Genomic DNA, 13608 nt, shown 5'->3' with positions numbered 1-13608 from the left:
ATGGAGCACTTCCCGCGACAAACAAGAATCGGCACGCTGCAAGTAAATTAACTGCGGCCTCCTTCGAAGAAACCGGCTGCGAAAGGTACGGATCGCTTGCAAAGGCCCGCAGCTAGCGCGCCGTCGTTCAACCAACACAGGGGGGATTTCCGGCGACGTGCGCATAATACAGGAAACGCAAGCTTCAATAATAATAATAATAAATATTAAAAAAGAAACGAGATTCACATGAAGTAGAGCCCTCTCTCGCGAGTTATTGACGAAACGCGAGGAATGCTGCGTGAAAAAGTGAGTCTTTTTGCTTTGCTTTGAAATAGTATCTTTTTTTTGGGAACTTTACAAAGGCAGTTTTCGCATTTTGGCTGGATAGAGGGCAAGGAAAGGGGGGCGGGTGGGGAAGTGGTAGTAGGTGTTTCATTGCTCCTTACCAATCGTAGTTGCGAAGCAACGTTTTCGTGAAGTGGGTAACCAGCAATACAGTGACGCCCACTTTAAGCCACGTTCCATGATACCTGAAACAAACCATAATAAAATGACTGTCTTCCATAATTTTTACGTAGTGACAAAAAAACAAAAACAAAAAACAAAACAAAACATTTCCTCGCGCCCAATGACGAAAAATCACTGTACTTTTCTCCAACCTCGTTTACCAACCGAAAACATAAAACGAGGTGGTTCCCATTTCGCCGTTTGCCACAGCAGCTTCTGGATCATATTGCCAGATTTCTGTGGATATGTCGTCGCTCCACGTTGTAGAAGGTAGGAAGAATAGCATCGCTTACTATTCAGATATCCAGAGCTTACTACAAGGTACCACATAATCCCTGAAGTACACCCCGAAATCTGCTACAGCCAATCGCAAAACAGTTGGCACCAGGGGTGGATTTAAAGGCGATCCCTGAAGTGTGTGTCTCGTTTAGACAATTAATTCCTGTGCGTTTTTGTTTCACGATAAAATGGAGGCCAATGCGGTTCTCCTAGGGAGAATGTCATGCTTGGAGGAGAGGGTGGAGGCGGTCGCTATCATGTTAAAAGTTCCTTAAATTCGCACCTGGAATGAGCATATTCTACAAAGGGTGTACAGCCACGCCCCAATCTATCCACCACCGTTCATCACACTCGGTGTGATGTGTGGTAGGATCTTGATCCCCTTTTATGAGGCCCTGAGCTATCGGCGCTTTTAGAAAGGCACGTTTTGTGATGAAAACACAAAGCAGGGACATTTTCACCGTAGTCCCGCCTTTCTAGATCGGCATAAGATTACGAGCGGTCGTGAGAGCGGAGGCCTAGTTTTCTGAGGCTCCATCTCTCATATTACTGCCTCTCTGTAAGCAGATTGAAAAAATAAAACAATAGACGCCGTAGTCATCCCCATTCATTCGGTTAGGGAGAACTGATAGGGGTAGCCCGTTCACTTTTTCATTATTTTATTTATTTACCTTTCAGGAGTGCATTTTCCTCTTAACCCCATTTTCTTCCTCTCTCCAATTCATTCTGCGTTATTTTACCACAATTTTTCTGCGTCATTACGCAGAATAATTTTAAAATCTTACCAGTTACTTCAACCCGCGATACGTTAGCGGTGCGATAAGGGTCTATACATTCCCTAGCTTTCGCCTCACCCACCATTATGCCTTCCTGCGTTGACAGCAGGCGAGAACAACGCATTATGATGTACTTTTTTTTCCCCTTCCTTCATTCTTTTTATCTTCAAAGTGTGCGACAGATTGGCAAAGCTTATTATGTTCTGTTATGACGAAATTTTGTGTGCCCGAGTCCAAATTTACGTGACTTACGCTGGAAACATGAGCAACAAGGCTCGTTCCTCGAGAGCGTCGAAAAATGGACGCGGCGCCGCGCTACCCTTCGCCGCGCTACCCTTCGCTGCGCGACGCGCTAGCAAGCACAGAATCGTGAAATTAGTCCCTTTGTCTGCTGTGATTGGCGAGGAAACCAAAGACAGCGACAAATTAAAATAATATATAGGTGCAACAAGGCAGCATCGTTAGGTGAGTTTGTTCTGAGGTTAACTCAATATACACGGAAGAGAGTGCCATACACCAGCCACCCTGACACCCGGCGAAGTACCTAAAGACGGACGAGTTTGTCTACATAGTTAAGGCTCAAGCAAACCTCATCGTCACATTATAAACCGATCGCATAAACAGACCAACAGTGTCCACATCTCACAACAGCAACGCGCGCCTCTCTTGCACGATTCAGGAATATGCAGCGCTCGCCTGTATATTACTGAAATTTGTTACTGTATTTGGTTTCCGCGCTAGTGATAGTAGACAGCGGGAGCAGTTGCACGAATCTGTGCTTGTTAGCTCATGGCGACGAAGGAGGAGGAGGCAGATAATGACGCAGAGCCGAGCAACACACCACGCTGCGGTCGCCACCGTTGCTCTGCAGGTCATAATCGACTGCTTCTTTATTTTACGCCACACTGTCATACAATACTCTGTATTCTGGGTAAGAAAAACAATACGCTTGACAAATGCATTTTCAGTACTTCGCCGTCTGGCTTCTGCGGTAGCGTAGCAGCAAAAAAACAGCTTCAAAGCTTCTTTTTGTTTTTTAATTATGCTGTGAAAATGAACAAATGAGCTTTCTGAATATGTATCATGCTTCTGTTGAAAACAGTGGAGTGGAGATATTAATGCTTGAGTAACAGTATAACCGAGGACAGCCTTTCGACGCAGAGCATGCACTTAGGGAAGCCGGAGCGTGCACAACGTGCTGAGCCACTCCTCAGCTCTACGCCGTCAAAAGCCTCGAAAATACTTTAACTGGAAACGAAGAAAACATACGTGCTAATGTTGCAGCGTGAACGCTGAAATACGTTGCACCACATGACACGAACAGCATGCCGAAGCGCTCACCTGTGCTGCTGCCAGAGGAGGCTGAAGCCCTGCGCCACCAGGAGACAAAATCCCAGGCTCGGCAGGTAGAGCACCCGTTCGGCAATGACAAAACCCACGGGATGCAGGAGATTGGACGCAGGTAGGTACGGCACGCAAGCCAAGGACAAACCCTGAACGATAAATCGAGAATGGTGCCAGGCTGACGCGCACACCGACCGCAGAACCGCAAAGGGTCATTGACCCCGTGAACTAGAACTACATAGCTGCAGTCTCTCTAATGTATGCAGTCTCCGCCGAGCTTTTATACACGAAGGTCTCACCACGAGTAGCGGCTTCCGGTGTTGCTCGTCGGCTCGGAGAGCTGCCCTGGAAGCTACTGCCAAGAAGAGGTAAAGGGAGATCGTTGCCAGGTTCCGTACATCGGCCAGCGACGCCACTAATGGCACTGTGCCCATCGTCCAATCACAGCAGAGATCACAAGGGAAGACTAGGAGCCAAGCGTTAAGCGCTGCCAGGTAGTTGTAGGTCAGCTGGCGCGACGGCGAAGGGGCCACTGATGCCGGGTTGTCGAAACTGCGCAGTGCAAAAAGCGACCACAAGCTCACTGGTAAATATTATCACTGAAATAAAGAAGCAAATAATGTGTAAATTTGTTCTAAACCCTAATTTTAGTACTTAATGATTCGTGCATTCTTCATATTCCTAACAAAACATTCTGCTTTTTGAAAAGTGTATATATGTCGGTCTCTATGTCCAGATGTTTGAGTGCGCTAAACACGTGGGAAATGCAGTAATTCGGCATGGGCTCCAGACTATAGTATACATAGATCGGTCAGCATTCATCACAAATATAAGCGATAAATATATATTTTTTAAAATTTCACTTCCCTTTGAACTGTAACGCGGCAGCAGGGATTGGAAGTCGTGACCTCATGCTTAGGCACCGCTCCGAAATTGAACTTGTCACATCGACTTTTACTGACTTCACTTGGGCATTAATGTTTTCGTAGACTGATTCGGTTGTGGTGCGTCGTCCGAAAAATTATATTTAGGAAAGTAATCCTTATTTTGATACACCATGGTGCTCGCGCCTTCCATTGCACTTTTCACTTCCCAAATTTTGCAGCGCGAAGCAAAGCTGGTGTTTGTGCGTGCTTTCTTGGCTACTTCTGCAGCATGAACTCCAGTACGCGTACAGTAGTAATATTATTGATGGAGCAAATCGTTATTGCCAATCAATGTACCTTCAACATGTTTGCGCTGGTAACACAATTTGTGGCGAGTCCATTTTAGGTTTGGTTTGGTTTGTTTGTAGTGTTTAACGTCCCAAAACGACTAAAGCTATGAGATACGCCGTAGTGGAGGACTCCGGAAATGCATACCACCTGGGATTCTTTAACGTGCACTGACATCGCACAGCACACGGGCGCTTTGCCGTTGAGGCCAAGATTCGATCCCGCATCCTTGGGAACAGTACTCGAGCGCCCTAAACACTGCGCCACCCTGGCGGGTAAGAGTCTATTTTAGGCGTCAGACACAAAGTAAACAGCACACCGAAACTCATACAGAAAACGCAGAAAGCAGAATTTGAGTGTGCCTCAAACCAAACGATTTATTTCAAACTGAAAGACTGCAAACACAGCACCTGCATTCTATCCATATGCTGAGATAAAGACTCTCTAAGATTTTGCATCTGTGTCCAATCCACGCCCGCGAAGCCGTTTCGGCAAGCCGCAACTAGCTATTCCGCTGGTTAAAACACAAATCGAGTGTTAAAAACCTGCGCCTTAGATCAAACGAAAACCAGGCTGTAAGACATGTTTTTTTTTTTTTTTTTGATGCAAACGAAGGAAAGAGATAGAGAGAAAGAGATAAAAGTGCTGAGTTAAGGGCGCCCGTGTCCCTCTGGAGCCTTTTTGCGTGCATTCTGTTGTTGCTGTGTAAGCGCTGAAAAGGTAAGGAGGTCAATGAAAACGAGCCGTTTCCATGGCAACGATGCAAACTAGCTGGAGTTTGCTTCGCTTTGGCACTCGAACACTGCTTGGTTCAGTGGTTGAAAATTTCTGTCGATAGCGCTGCGAGGCTACAACGCTGAAAGGCTGCAAGACGAAGTACGAAACGTTGCGCAATGTTTATTCACTCAAAATGCAGCCCTTTTCCAATATCCCTCCGGCTATGTTGCTGTAGTCAAGTAGAGACGCGCTTTTTTGTCATATGGTCGCGAAAAGCCGCTTGCGGAGCGTCGTCAGTTGGTAGGAAAGCGGGCAGGCTTGCATATACATCAATATGGGCAAACACAACTGTGTGATTCCTCTTCTATGATCCCGCATATAGTCTGAAACCTACTGAATGCGAGCACCCCAATCTAAAGAAGCCTGTATCTGTATAACAAACCATGAGGGCAATGAAGCTAGTCTTCAGGGAGATAGAATACGGAATCTGCCGAAGGAATGAACACGCGTAAAGGTTGAGCATAGCAACAGTGGAGAGGTTAAAACTTTGTTGGCGTTTGAATTTATGCCTTGAAAAAAGAAGTGTCCTAGCTCGTATGCTGAAAGAAATGTAAAAAAAAAAAGAACAAAAAACAAACAAACAAACAAACATTCAAGGTGCATGCTGTATAACTCTGCGGCTATTAACTCCAAATGGAATTGTGTGCAAGGACGTACGGTGGTGCTCACTGCCTCATGGTCTATTCTGCAGGATATTGGGGAGATAAGCCTTAAGTTCATTCTGCCGGCAGAGAATACCTTGGAATATCGCCTGAACGCCATTTCACGCACTTCTATCGTGGAACGAGACAAGCTAGTCGGATAAGAGCAAAATGTAACATTCAACGCTTCATGAGCGTTATTTCATCCCATTGGAGTACCAGCAGCCGCAGCAGTCACTGCCATGAAATAGGGCGGGAACGATGCTTTTGTGTAAGGTAATCAGGAGCTAAGGTGCCATCAAAATTTTGTGTAATTCACGCCAGGTGACGGCAGTGGAGACTCATAGCGAGCATTGGCTTCTTTTCGGCTCAGCTGAAGAGGAACCTTCAGCGACAGCACGCAGATTCCGAGATAAAGATTACGTCAATTTGATGAAACATGTACGAGCGATTTTGCCGTCTTGCTTTGACATCTACTGTTACTTTAGCGAAGTTTGCGCAATGCCAGTGCATCGTTTGACCAGGAGTGGACAAACATTAGAGGATTACTTGCGCTTGAACTGAATTAACAGTGACATCATAACATGGAAAGCATTCTTCGAGGGGGACTTGGCGCTATGTTCCTCAGTTTCATTCAGCTACAGAAAAAAAAAAACATTCATGAATAAGAAAGCCGAGTTGCAAGCAATATTGTTAAAACCGAAGAGAAGCGCATGCAGAGAAGTACGCACATGCGTGCATATATTGAAACTGTGAATAAAGGTAGCAGCTACCCAACACTTACCGGTTGAAGGCAGGAAGGTGTGGCCCATTGAAGTGAATGCGTGCAAAAACCGCCGCGGCTGCCAATGACGCCAACGTAATGACTCGATAGACGGCATCTTTCCAGGCCCCCCACGTAGTTGTCCAGGCCGAGCTCCAAGAAGGCTGTTAAAGCAAAACCATGATCGAAAAGTAAACGCACGCACGCACGCACGCACGCACGCACGCACGCACGCACGCACGCACGCACACACACACACACACACACACACACACACACACACACACACACACACACACACACACACACACACACACACACACACACACACACACACACACACACACACACACACACACACACACACACACACACACACACACACACACACACACACACACACACACACACACACACACACACACACACACGCGCACACACACACACACACACACACACACACACACACACACACACACACGCACACACGCGCACACACACACACACACACACACACACACACACACACACACGCACACACACACACACACACACACACACACACACACACACACACACACACACACACACACACACACACACACACACACACGCACACACACGCACACACACACACACACACACACGCACGCACGCACGCACAAAAACAGTGATTGAGCGTAAACATACGAGAAAGCGCTACGTAAACTACGTGACGCCAAAACACTCCATTCAAGCCTCAATACCACAAGAAAAACATAAAAGCAGCGGATTACTGTGCTACGATGCATTATTCGGGAAATCACACCCTTGAATTAGCATTTACGAGTAGCTACATTTATGTTATAACCTTACACGAAAACATGCAACCGGCGACAAATGCATCGAAAAGCCATCTGACGTTTGCACTTCCGGTGTCGAGACCTTGATGTGAGCATTCGTGTCTTTTCGGGCTTGCAGCCGTATCTTTTGCATGCTTTCGGCGAGCAAGCAACATGCAGTGCTAGATAGGAGCGAAACGTCGCAGTTTTTCAACTGTCATATCGGAAGCGCTGTTTGTTGGTGCTAGAGGTGTGCACGGGCCGAAACATTAAGCCCGATCCCGGTCCGTGCCATATGCTACAGACCCGAGCCTGGCCTGGCCCGACACTGAAAGGTTCTTAGCCCGGACCGGCGCTCAGACTTAACTCCCGGGCCCAGCCCGGCCCGACATGCTATAATTGCAGTCGAAGCGACGATACAGAAATAAATTCAGGACAATGAGTTCATCTAAGGTCTTTAAATGCTAAGTTCTCATGCTTAACTTTATGTGCACGAGCAAGTTCTGCGGCGATGAATGGAGACATTAATTTGTGGCCCTCCTGGATAATGAATCCGGTAGTGCTGAAGTTTTAGTGCCCTAACATAATTGTGGCTGAAGTGATTAACACGTTCTTAGCAAGAAAAGCAAGTTTTTGATTAGCGGCTTCTTTGCGTCTCCAAACGTGCGCTAGCTCTACATCTAAGCAAGGGGTTGATTCTGTGGCGAAGTACTTGGTGAGCTCGTCTGGCTCCCCGCATGGGTTTCACGTGTGCTTTTCACGGCGCTGGCAAAGGCGCATCACTGCATTCCCTGCGCCGAGAAACAAGAGGAAACTTGGACCGAAGCCATGTCGAGGCAACCAACACGATAACAAGGTGAGAATCTCCAAACGGACAACTAAACATCTGCGCAGGTGTTGCCGAAGCGGAGACGCGAAACTTGAAACTGATAGCCCCCCTGCTCGGTCACTGACGGCTACTAAAGATCCGTTCACGGCGATGAGGCGTGGAGGAAAGGCGGGTTGATGTCGGGGAAAAACAATGATGCACTCACGTAGGGAGGACGAGGGAAAATGCTGTGCATACTAGACGCTTATCACACAATGGCCATATTCGCGCTTTAACAAAAGTTGCATGTGCTCGGGATCGGGGTCTCGGGGTGCTCGTGACCGGGACGCCTCTTCACGGTATAGCTACACCTCTTCACGGCGTAGCTGCGGCCACCCGATGTCTTGCTTTGGCTTTCGGAGTATTGCTTTCGCATGAAAAATCAGCCTACCATGAGATTTGAGTTCACGTTACCAATATGCCACGGGCAGGAGCTGCCAACACGGGCCGCTCCTTTTATATGGGAGGGTGATATCAGAATCAGCCTGCCAGAACCGTTTGCATTCTCGTTACCCCTACGACACGCAGCCACATCCATATGGCTTGGTTGAAGCGTGACTTTATATGTGAGCTGGTAGCTTCCGCTCTCGCGTCATACCCTTAAAGGATGAGCTTAATTCTCCCCAATAACGTAGCTCCTTACACTGATAGGGGGTGATAGGGGAATAATGTAGGAGGCAAAAGAAGCTTCCGCCGTTGCTTTCGCAGTTCAACTGGGGTTAACTAGAGCTAAACCACAACAAATGTTTTATGGGGAGGCCGTAGCTACGCCTCTTCACGGCTCCTCTTCACGGCGTAGCTGCGGCCACCCGAGGTCTCGCTTTGGATGTCGTAGTATTGCTTTCGTAATAATACATACTCTTATATTCCCGCAAGTAAAATAATTTTTCCAAGCCACAACTTTTATTGTGAAAGCAATACTACTCTAGGTTTTGGGCCTTCAGCGTGGCGCGGCCCCACCCACATGACGCTGTGACGTCACACCCCACGTGACACTAGGGTGAGAGCTGGGCAACCAACTCAAGCGGTTGGCGCAGGGCATAGCAGGGCGGTCGCAGCCACGGCACAGCGCGTGACGTCACACCCCACGTGACACAAAATCGGTCGGCGTGGCGCTCGAGGCGCAGCTGGTGCTCACGTGATACGTGACGTCAGGCACATTTATACGGCTTGGTTATAGCGGGGCTTTATATGTGGGCTGGCAGGAGCAGCCAATTTGGGTCTTTTGTTTCACATGGGACGATTATGTCAGAATCAGCCTGCTAAGACCCTGACATTCACGTTACCCCTATAGGTCACTAAGGCATGTTCATGCGGGTTGATTAAAGCGGGGCTTTATATGTGGGCTGATGAAGAAGAAAAAAAGAAGAACGCTCAGTCACCCGCAGCTAATGCTTTCGCTCAACATTTGGTTCAGGAGCGTTGAACCCTTGTAATTGTTTTCTTGTCCATCATCACCTCGCTCCCCTCTTTCATAATCTGACGCAGAAGTTAGGCTTCTTATCATACAAAGTTTTATAAAGGCAAAGCACGCTTTACAGGACGTGAAAGTAGCTTCAGAATGAAAGGTGCGAAAACTACGAAAACTGCAGATTCCAAACATCCACACAAATAAGCACATATCGACAACGTAAGCGCACAAAGGACGTAAGGTAAATATGGATAGAATTGTGTGAAGCAAGTGGCACTGATTGTGCTCATTGTTTTATATTGCGCTCTTTACTGTAACACCGTAGTCAGGCCGTCTTACGGCAACACTTGGAGGACGTGCTAGGTGAAGATGAGGGATTGGGAGAGATGATTACAGACACTTTGAATCTATTCATTTGGGAACTGAATGTCACGAGGTCAGTTTACAAACAATTTTTTATTGAAAGGTCAGAAGTAGAGAAAGGATAGCACTGGATAAAATTTTCACATAATTGCTGTGATTGCCTTCTCACTTCTTACAACGACCTTTCGCTCCTTGTTTGCTCTAGAATATTTGCGTTGAATACTTAGCTTTAGATTAACATTTGTAGCTTACTTAAAATGCCTTAGAAATTAAGGTAAAGGTATGAATTACCGGAAACCTTTTTTATTATTCTCTAATAATATTTCCGCATTTGCCATTTACATCAAATTATATGCATGAGAGTAGCTGCCGGATAAGTACTCGCAATCAAGCTACTGAAATCATTGGCGTTTGAAATATTAGAGTGAAAGAAAATAAATAGCCATAAATAGGTTGGCCTGTCGTGTTCGATTGGTACGCCATACGAGACATTGTAGTGAAACGGCCTCAATATCATGCAGCATTAAAACCCTCTCATGCTCTAAGTTAGTGCAGGCCTTTTTCATTTGATTTCACCGGGTTACAACAAATGCCAGAAGATATAATTGTGGATAAGAGGCGAGGAAAAGCTGTGGCAGAGCTCTTGCGCTGCTTTCTACAAGTGCAGGAGTAAATTGTGGTTTCGCTCTATAGCGCGCGCGTGTGTGTGTGTGTGCGTGTGTGTGTGTGTGTGTGTGTGTGTGTGTGTGTGTGTGTGTGCGCGCGTGCGTGCGTGCGTGTGCGTGTGCGTGCGTGCGTGTGTGTGTGTGTGCGTGCGTGCGTGCGTGTGCGTGTGTGTGTGTGTGTGTGTGTGTGTGTGTGTGTGTGTGTGTGTGTGTGTGTGTGTGTGTGTGTGTGTGTGTGTGTGTGTGTGTGTGTGTGTGTGTGTGTGTGTGTGTGTGTGTGTGTGTGTGTGTGTGTGTGTGTGTGTGTGTGTGTGTGTGTGTGTGTGTGTGTGTGTGTGTGTGTGTGTGTGTGTGTGTGTGTGTGTGTGTGTGTGTGTGTGTGTGTGTGTGTGTGTGTGTGTGTGTGTGTGTGTGTGTGTGTGTGTGTGTGTGTGTGTGTAGGATTCTGCATAACATTTCTAGGCTCGCACTGCTCGCGTGATGTACCACCGCAGTTTCGGCCAAACTGCGGCAGTCTCAGCCACGAGCTCTCTACCAGTAGTCCCTTCACGGAGGTTAGCAGATGGTGGCGCCACCCATGAATTGGGCTGACAGCTAGCGGAGGTGCCCTGTAACTTTTACTTCTTCATTCTATTCGTATTTTGCTCAATTCATCTGAACGCCCTAGGTAGAAGACATCTGGGCAAGTTGGTACGGTGACATGGTGAATAAACAGTGCCCTGTATGCCCAAAAATCAGGCATCTGTATTGGTTCAAAGGTCGCTCCTGTTCTAAGTGTGATATTTTTAAGCAGAGTAGATGAATTGATTGTCAATAATTTGCAAGGGCTGGGGTAAGTATCTTTCGGTATGTTGACGAATTTCAGGTCTTTTACAAAGGTTGCAATGGTAGCTCAACACCAATGAATATTCTTAAAGTTTTTCAAGTGCAAGGCCTGGGTCTGAGATTTACGTTTGAGCAAATACCCCAAGGTAATGAACTGCGTTGTCTAGACCTCACTTTGACGTTTTGTACGCATCATATTTGTTGTCGGTATACTCGCCTAGGAGTGCAAAGCCGCTCCTAGATTATGGGTCGCAACATACCAAGCGTGTGCCTCACAGCGTGCCTTACAGCGTGCCTCGAAACATTCACAGAGTGCCTCACAGCGTTTACAGAGCTTTGTCCCCAAAAACCCACGAGCCGGAGTAATGTGGATATGCTACTATCGCTCATGCTTGACTGTGTTTCTTTTATTAGTGGCCCCCCTTTTTTTCTTAACCCCAAGCTTTGTTTCATCTAGTCATTGCCTCCACCGTTTTTGCTACGCGCTGAAGCCAAGGAAGATATCTTGCAAGACTTCCTGCTTTGCGCTTCTTCTTGACGAGAGCAGCAGTTTTTATATCTGAGCTAGATTGCTTGCTTGGCATCCTGGTAGCGGATGTTAGGGCGAAGAGAAACTAGCAAAAAAGTGACGGGGAATGAGAAGATGCTTTCCTGTCTATCTTTCTGACTCTTCTACCTCTCTGTGATGTTTTTTTTTTTTTTTTTTACGCTTTTCTCGCGTTTTTTTTTTTTTTTTTCATTTTAATTTCGCATTTCAACTGCCCCAAAATGTTATGTGCACTCTCACACAAAAAGGCAGACCTGCTTGCGCCGCCGCATTAATGCACTGAGGTTGCATCAGCATCCGCTTGGGCGAGGTGCGCGGCTTGCCGTCTTTTCGCACACAAGGTGACCGCGCAGGCCGGAGGATGCGGCGAAGTTTCTGCAACGAGGCCCCGCCTGATGAATTTCAATCCTGATGAACAATGTCCACCCGGGTGAACCAGGGTGTGCAGAGGGTGTAGGTGCTATGCATGACTTGGCTTTGGGTAGACTGTCTCTATACTAATTTTCGCAAATGTCAGGTGTCGCACAGGATTCTTGACCGGTTTTGGCCGTGTGAAGTATTACTTCCGCACCAAAATCACAATCGATCTTGCCTTCGACAGTAGACGGAAGTACGTAATGAATTGAAGGAAAGGCGCACCATACTTAAAGGCGCCTCATTTCGGCTTCAACACGTCAACCTGACTGCGCGTTTGAGGCGTCCACCGAGAATTTAGTTTTGCGCCTTTTCAGTTTTGCGGAAGTTTTCCTATAGGTTTGCCTTCGTGTCGTCGACCTGTCTGATGTATCCACCGCTAACAACCTGTTGATAAGGCAACTATGCTCAGATGCCAAGGTTTTTGCTCGGTTCTTGGCCCATATTCCGAGTTTACGTCGTTTTCAGAGGTGTCGTTTCCACCCTTACCGCGAGTCATCTGATTGACGGAAACACCGGGACCGGATGTCAGTTAGGTTGCGAACACTTCCGGTTCCGGAATTCCCACCAATCAGATTAAGGGGAAAACGGCGCAATATTGAAATACATGCTCTGGTGTGAGTGCTTTCGCACTAAAAGCCAGGAGTTGCCCTTTAACGTCCCGCAGATGGACGTGGGCTAGAAGGGAGGTTGTAGTGAAGGTTTCGTTTTAAGTCTGGCCACTAGGGGATTATTTTAGTGCACTCTGGTATCGCACAACGCACAGGCGGTTTTGTAGTTCGCCGAAATCGATATGCAGCCGCTGAGCTCGCAGTTCAATTCTGCGACCTTAGGCTCAGCGACTGAATGTCGTAATCAGTGAGCTAGCTCCCGCATTCTTAAACTGCGGAAATTATACCAGCAGGAAACAACTATGAGGCAATGTTATCAGTGGTGTCTAGTACAGCGAGAGAGAGACTTAACACAGGAGAAAAGAAGGAAAAGAAACTATTTGCAAAATATACAATTCAAGCATTCTTTTTTTTTTCTTCACCGTTGCCACCGAACATGCCGCCGATGCATTTAGTTGACGGAACCTTCCACTTTTTTTGACGCCCATATTTCGCAATTTAGCTTAATCTGTTTGACCAGAACGCAGGCGGAAGTATCTAGGAAGCCTTTTTTTTTATCTTAATGTACAGGAGTAAGAAGGAGAGCGTGACAACGCAAAAGCTGTTAAGCACGCGCCTAAAAGGAGGCTAAGGGTCAGAGAGCAGGAACGAAGAACAACCGCAGCGAAGCCGTTCTTTTCCCGGAGGCGTCGCGAGTGGAGGAAGGGTGACTTTTGTTTAGAAATTTCTGCGCGATTCGCGCAACGACGCACAGTGGAATCGATCGACGGGCCGTGTCGCGGCACAAACACTTTCTCCGC

General features: G+C 47.1%; 1 protein-coding gene across 4 annotated transcripts in view; it reads right to left on the bottom strand.

Moving 5' to 3' along the window:
• LOC146205895 (protein O-mannosyl-transferase Tmtc3-like) overlaps nt 1-13608 on the bottom strand; it is a 431454-nt gene that overhangs the window by 45823 nt on the left and 372023 nt on the right. For all 4 annotated transcript variants that reach the window (XM_084590561.1, XM_084590560.1, XM_084590562.1 and 1 more), the window contains 4 exons: nt 6305-6447; nt 3188-3440; nt 2886-3037; nt 429-512 (listed from right to left, as the gene is read on the bottom strand). In XM_084590561.1, coding sequence (XP_084446687.1) covers nt 429-512; nt 2886-3037; nt 3188-3440; nt 6305-6447 — 632 coding nt within the window. The remainder of the gene's footprint in view (nt 1-428; nt 513-2885; nt 3038-3187; nt 3441-6304; nt 6448-13608) is intronic.

Source organism: Amblyomma maculatum, chromosome 1 (genome assembly GCF_055883805.1).
Source record: "Amblyomma maculatum isolate TAMU_Amacu chromosome 1, ASM5588380v1, whole genome shotgun sequence".
Taxonomy (NCBI): domain Eukaryota; kingdom Metazoa; phylum Arthropoda; class Arachnida; order Ixodida; family Ixodidae; genus Amblyomma; species Amblyomma maculatum.
This window is presented reverse-complemented; position numbering and strand designations above follow the sequence as displayed.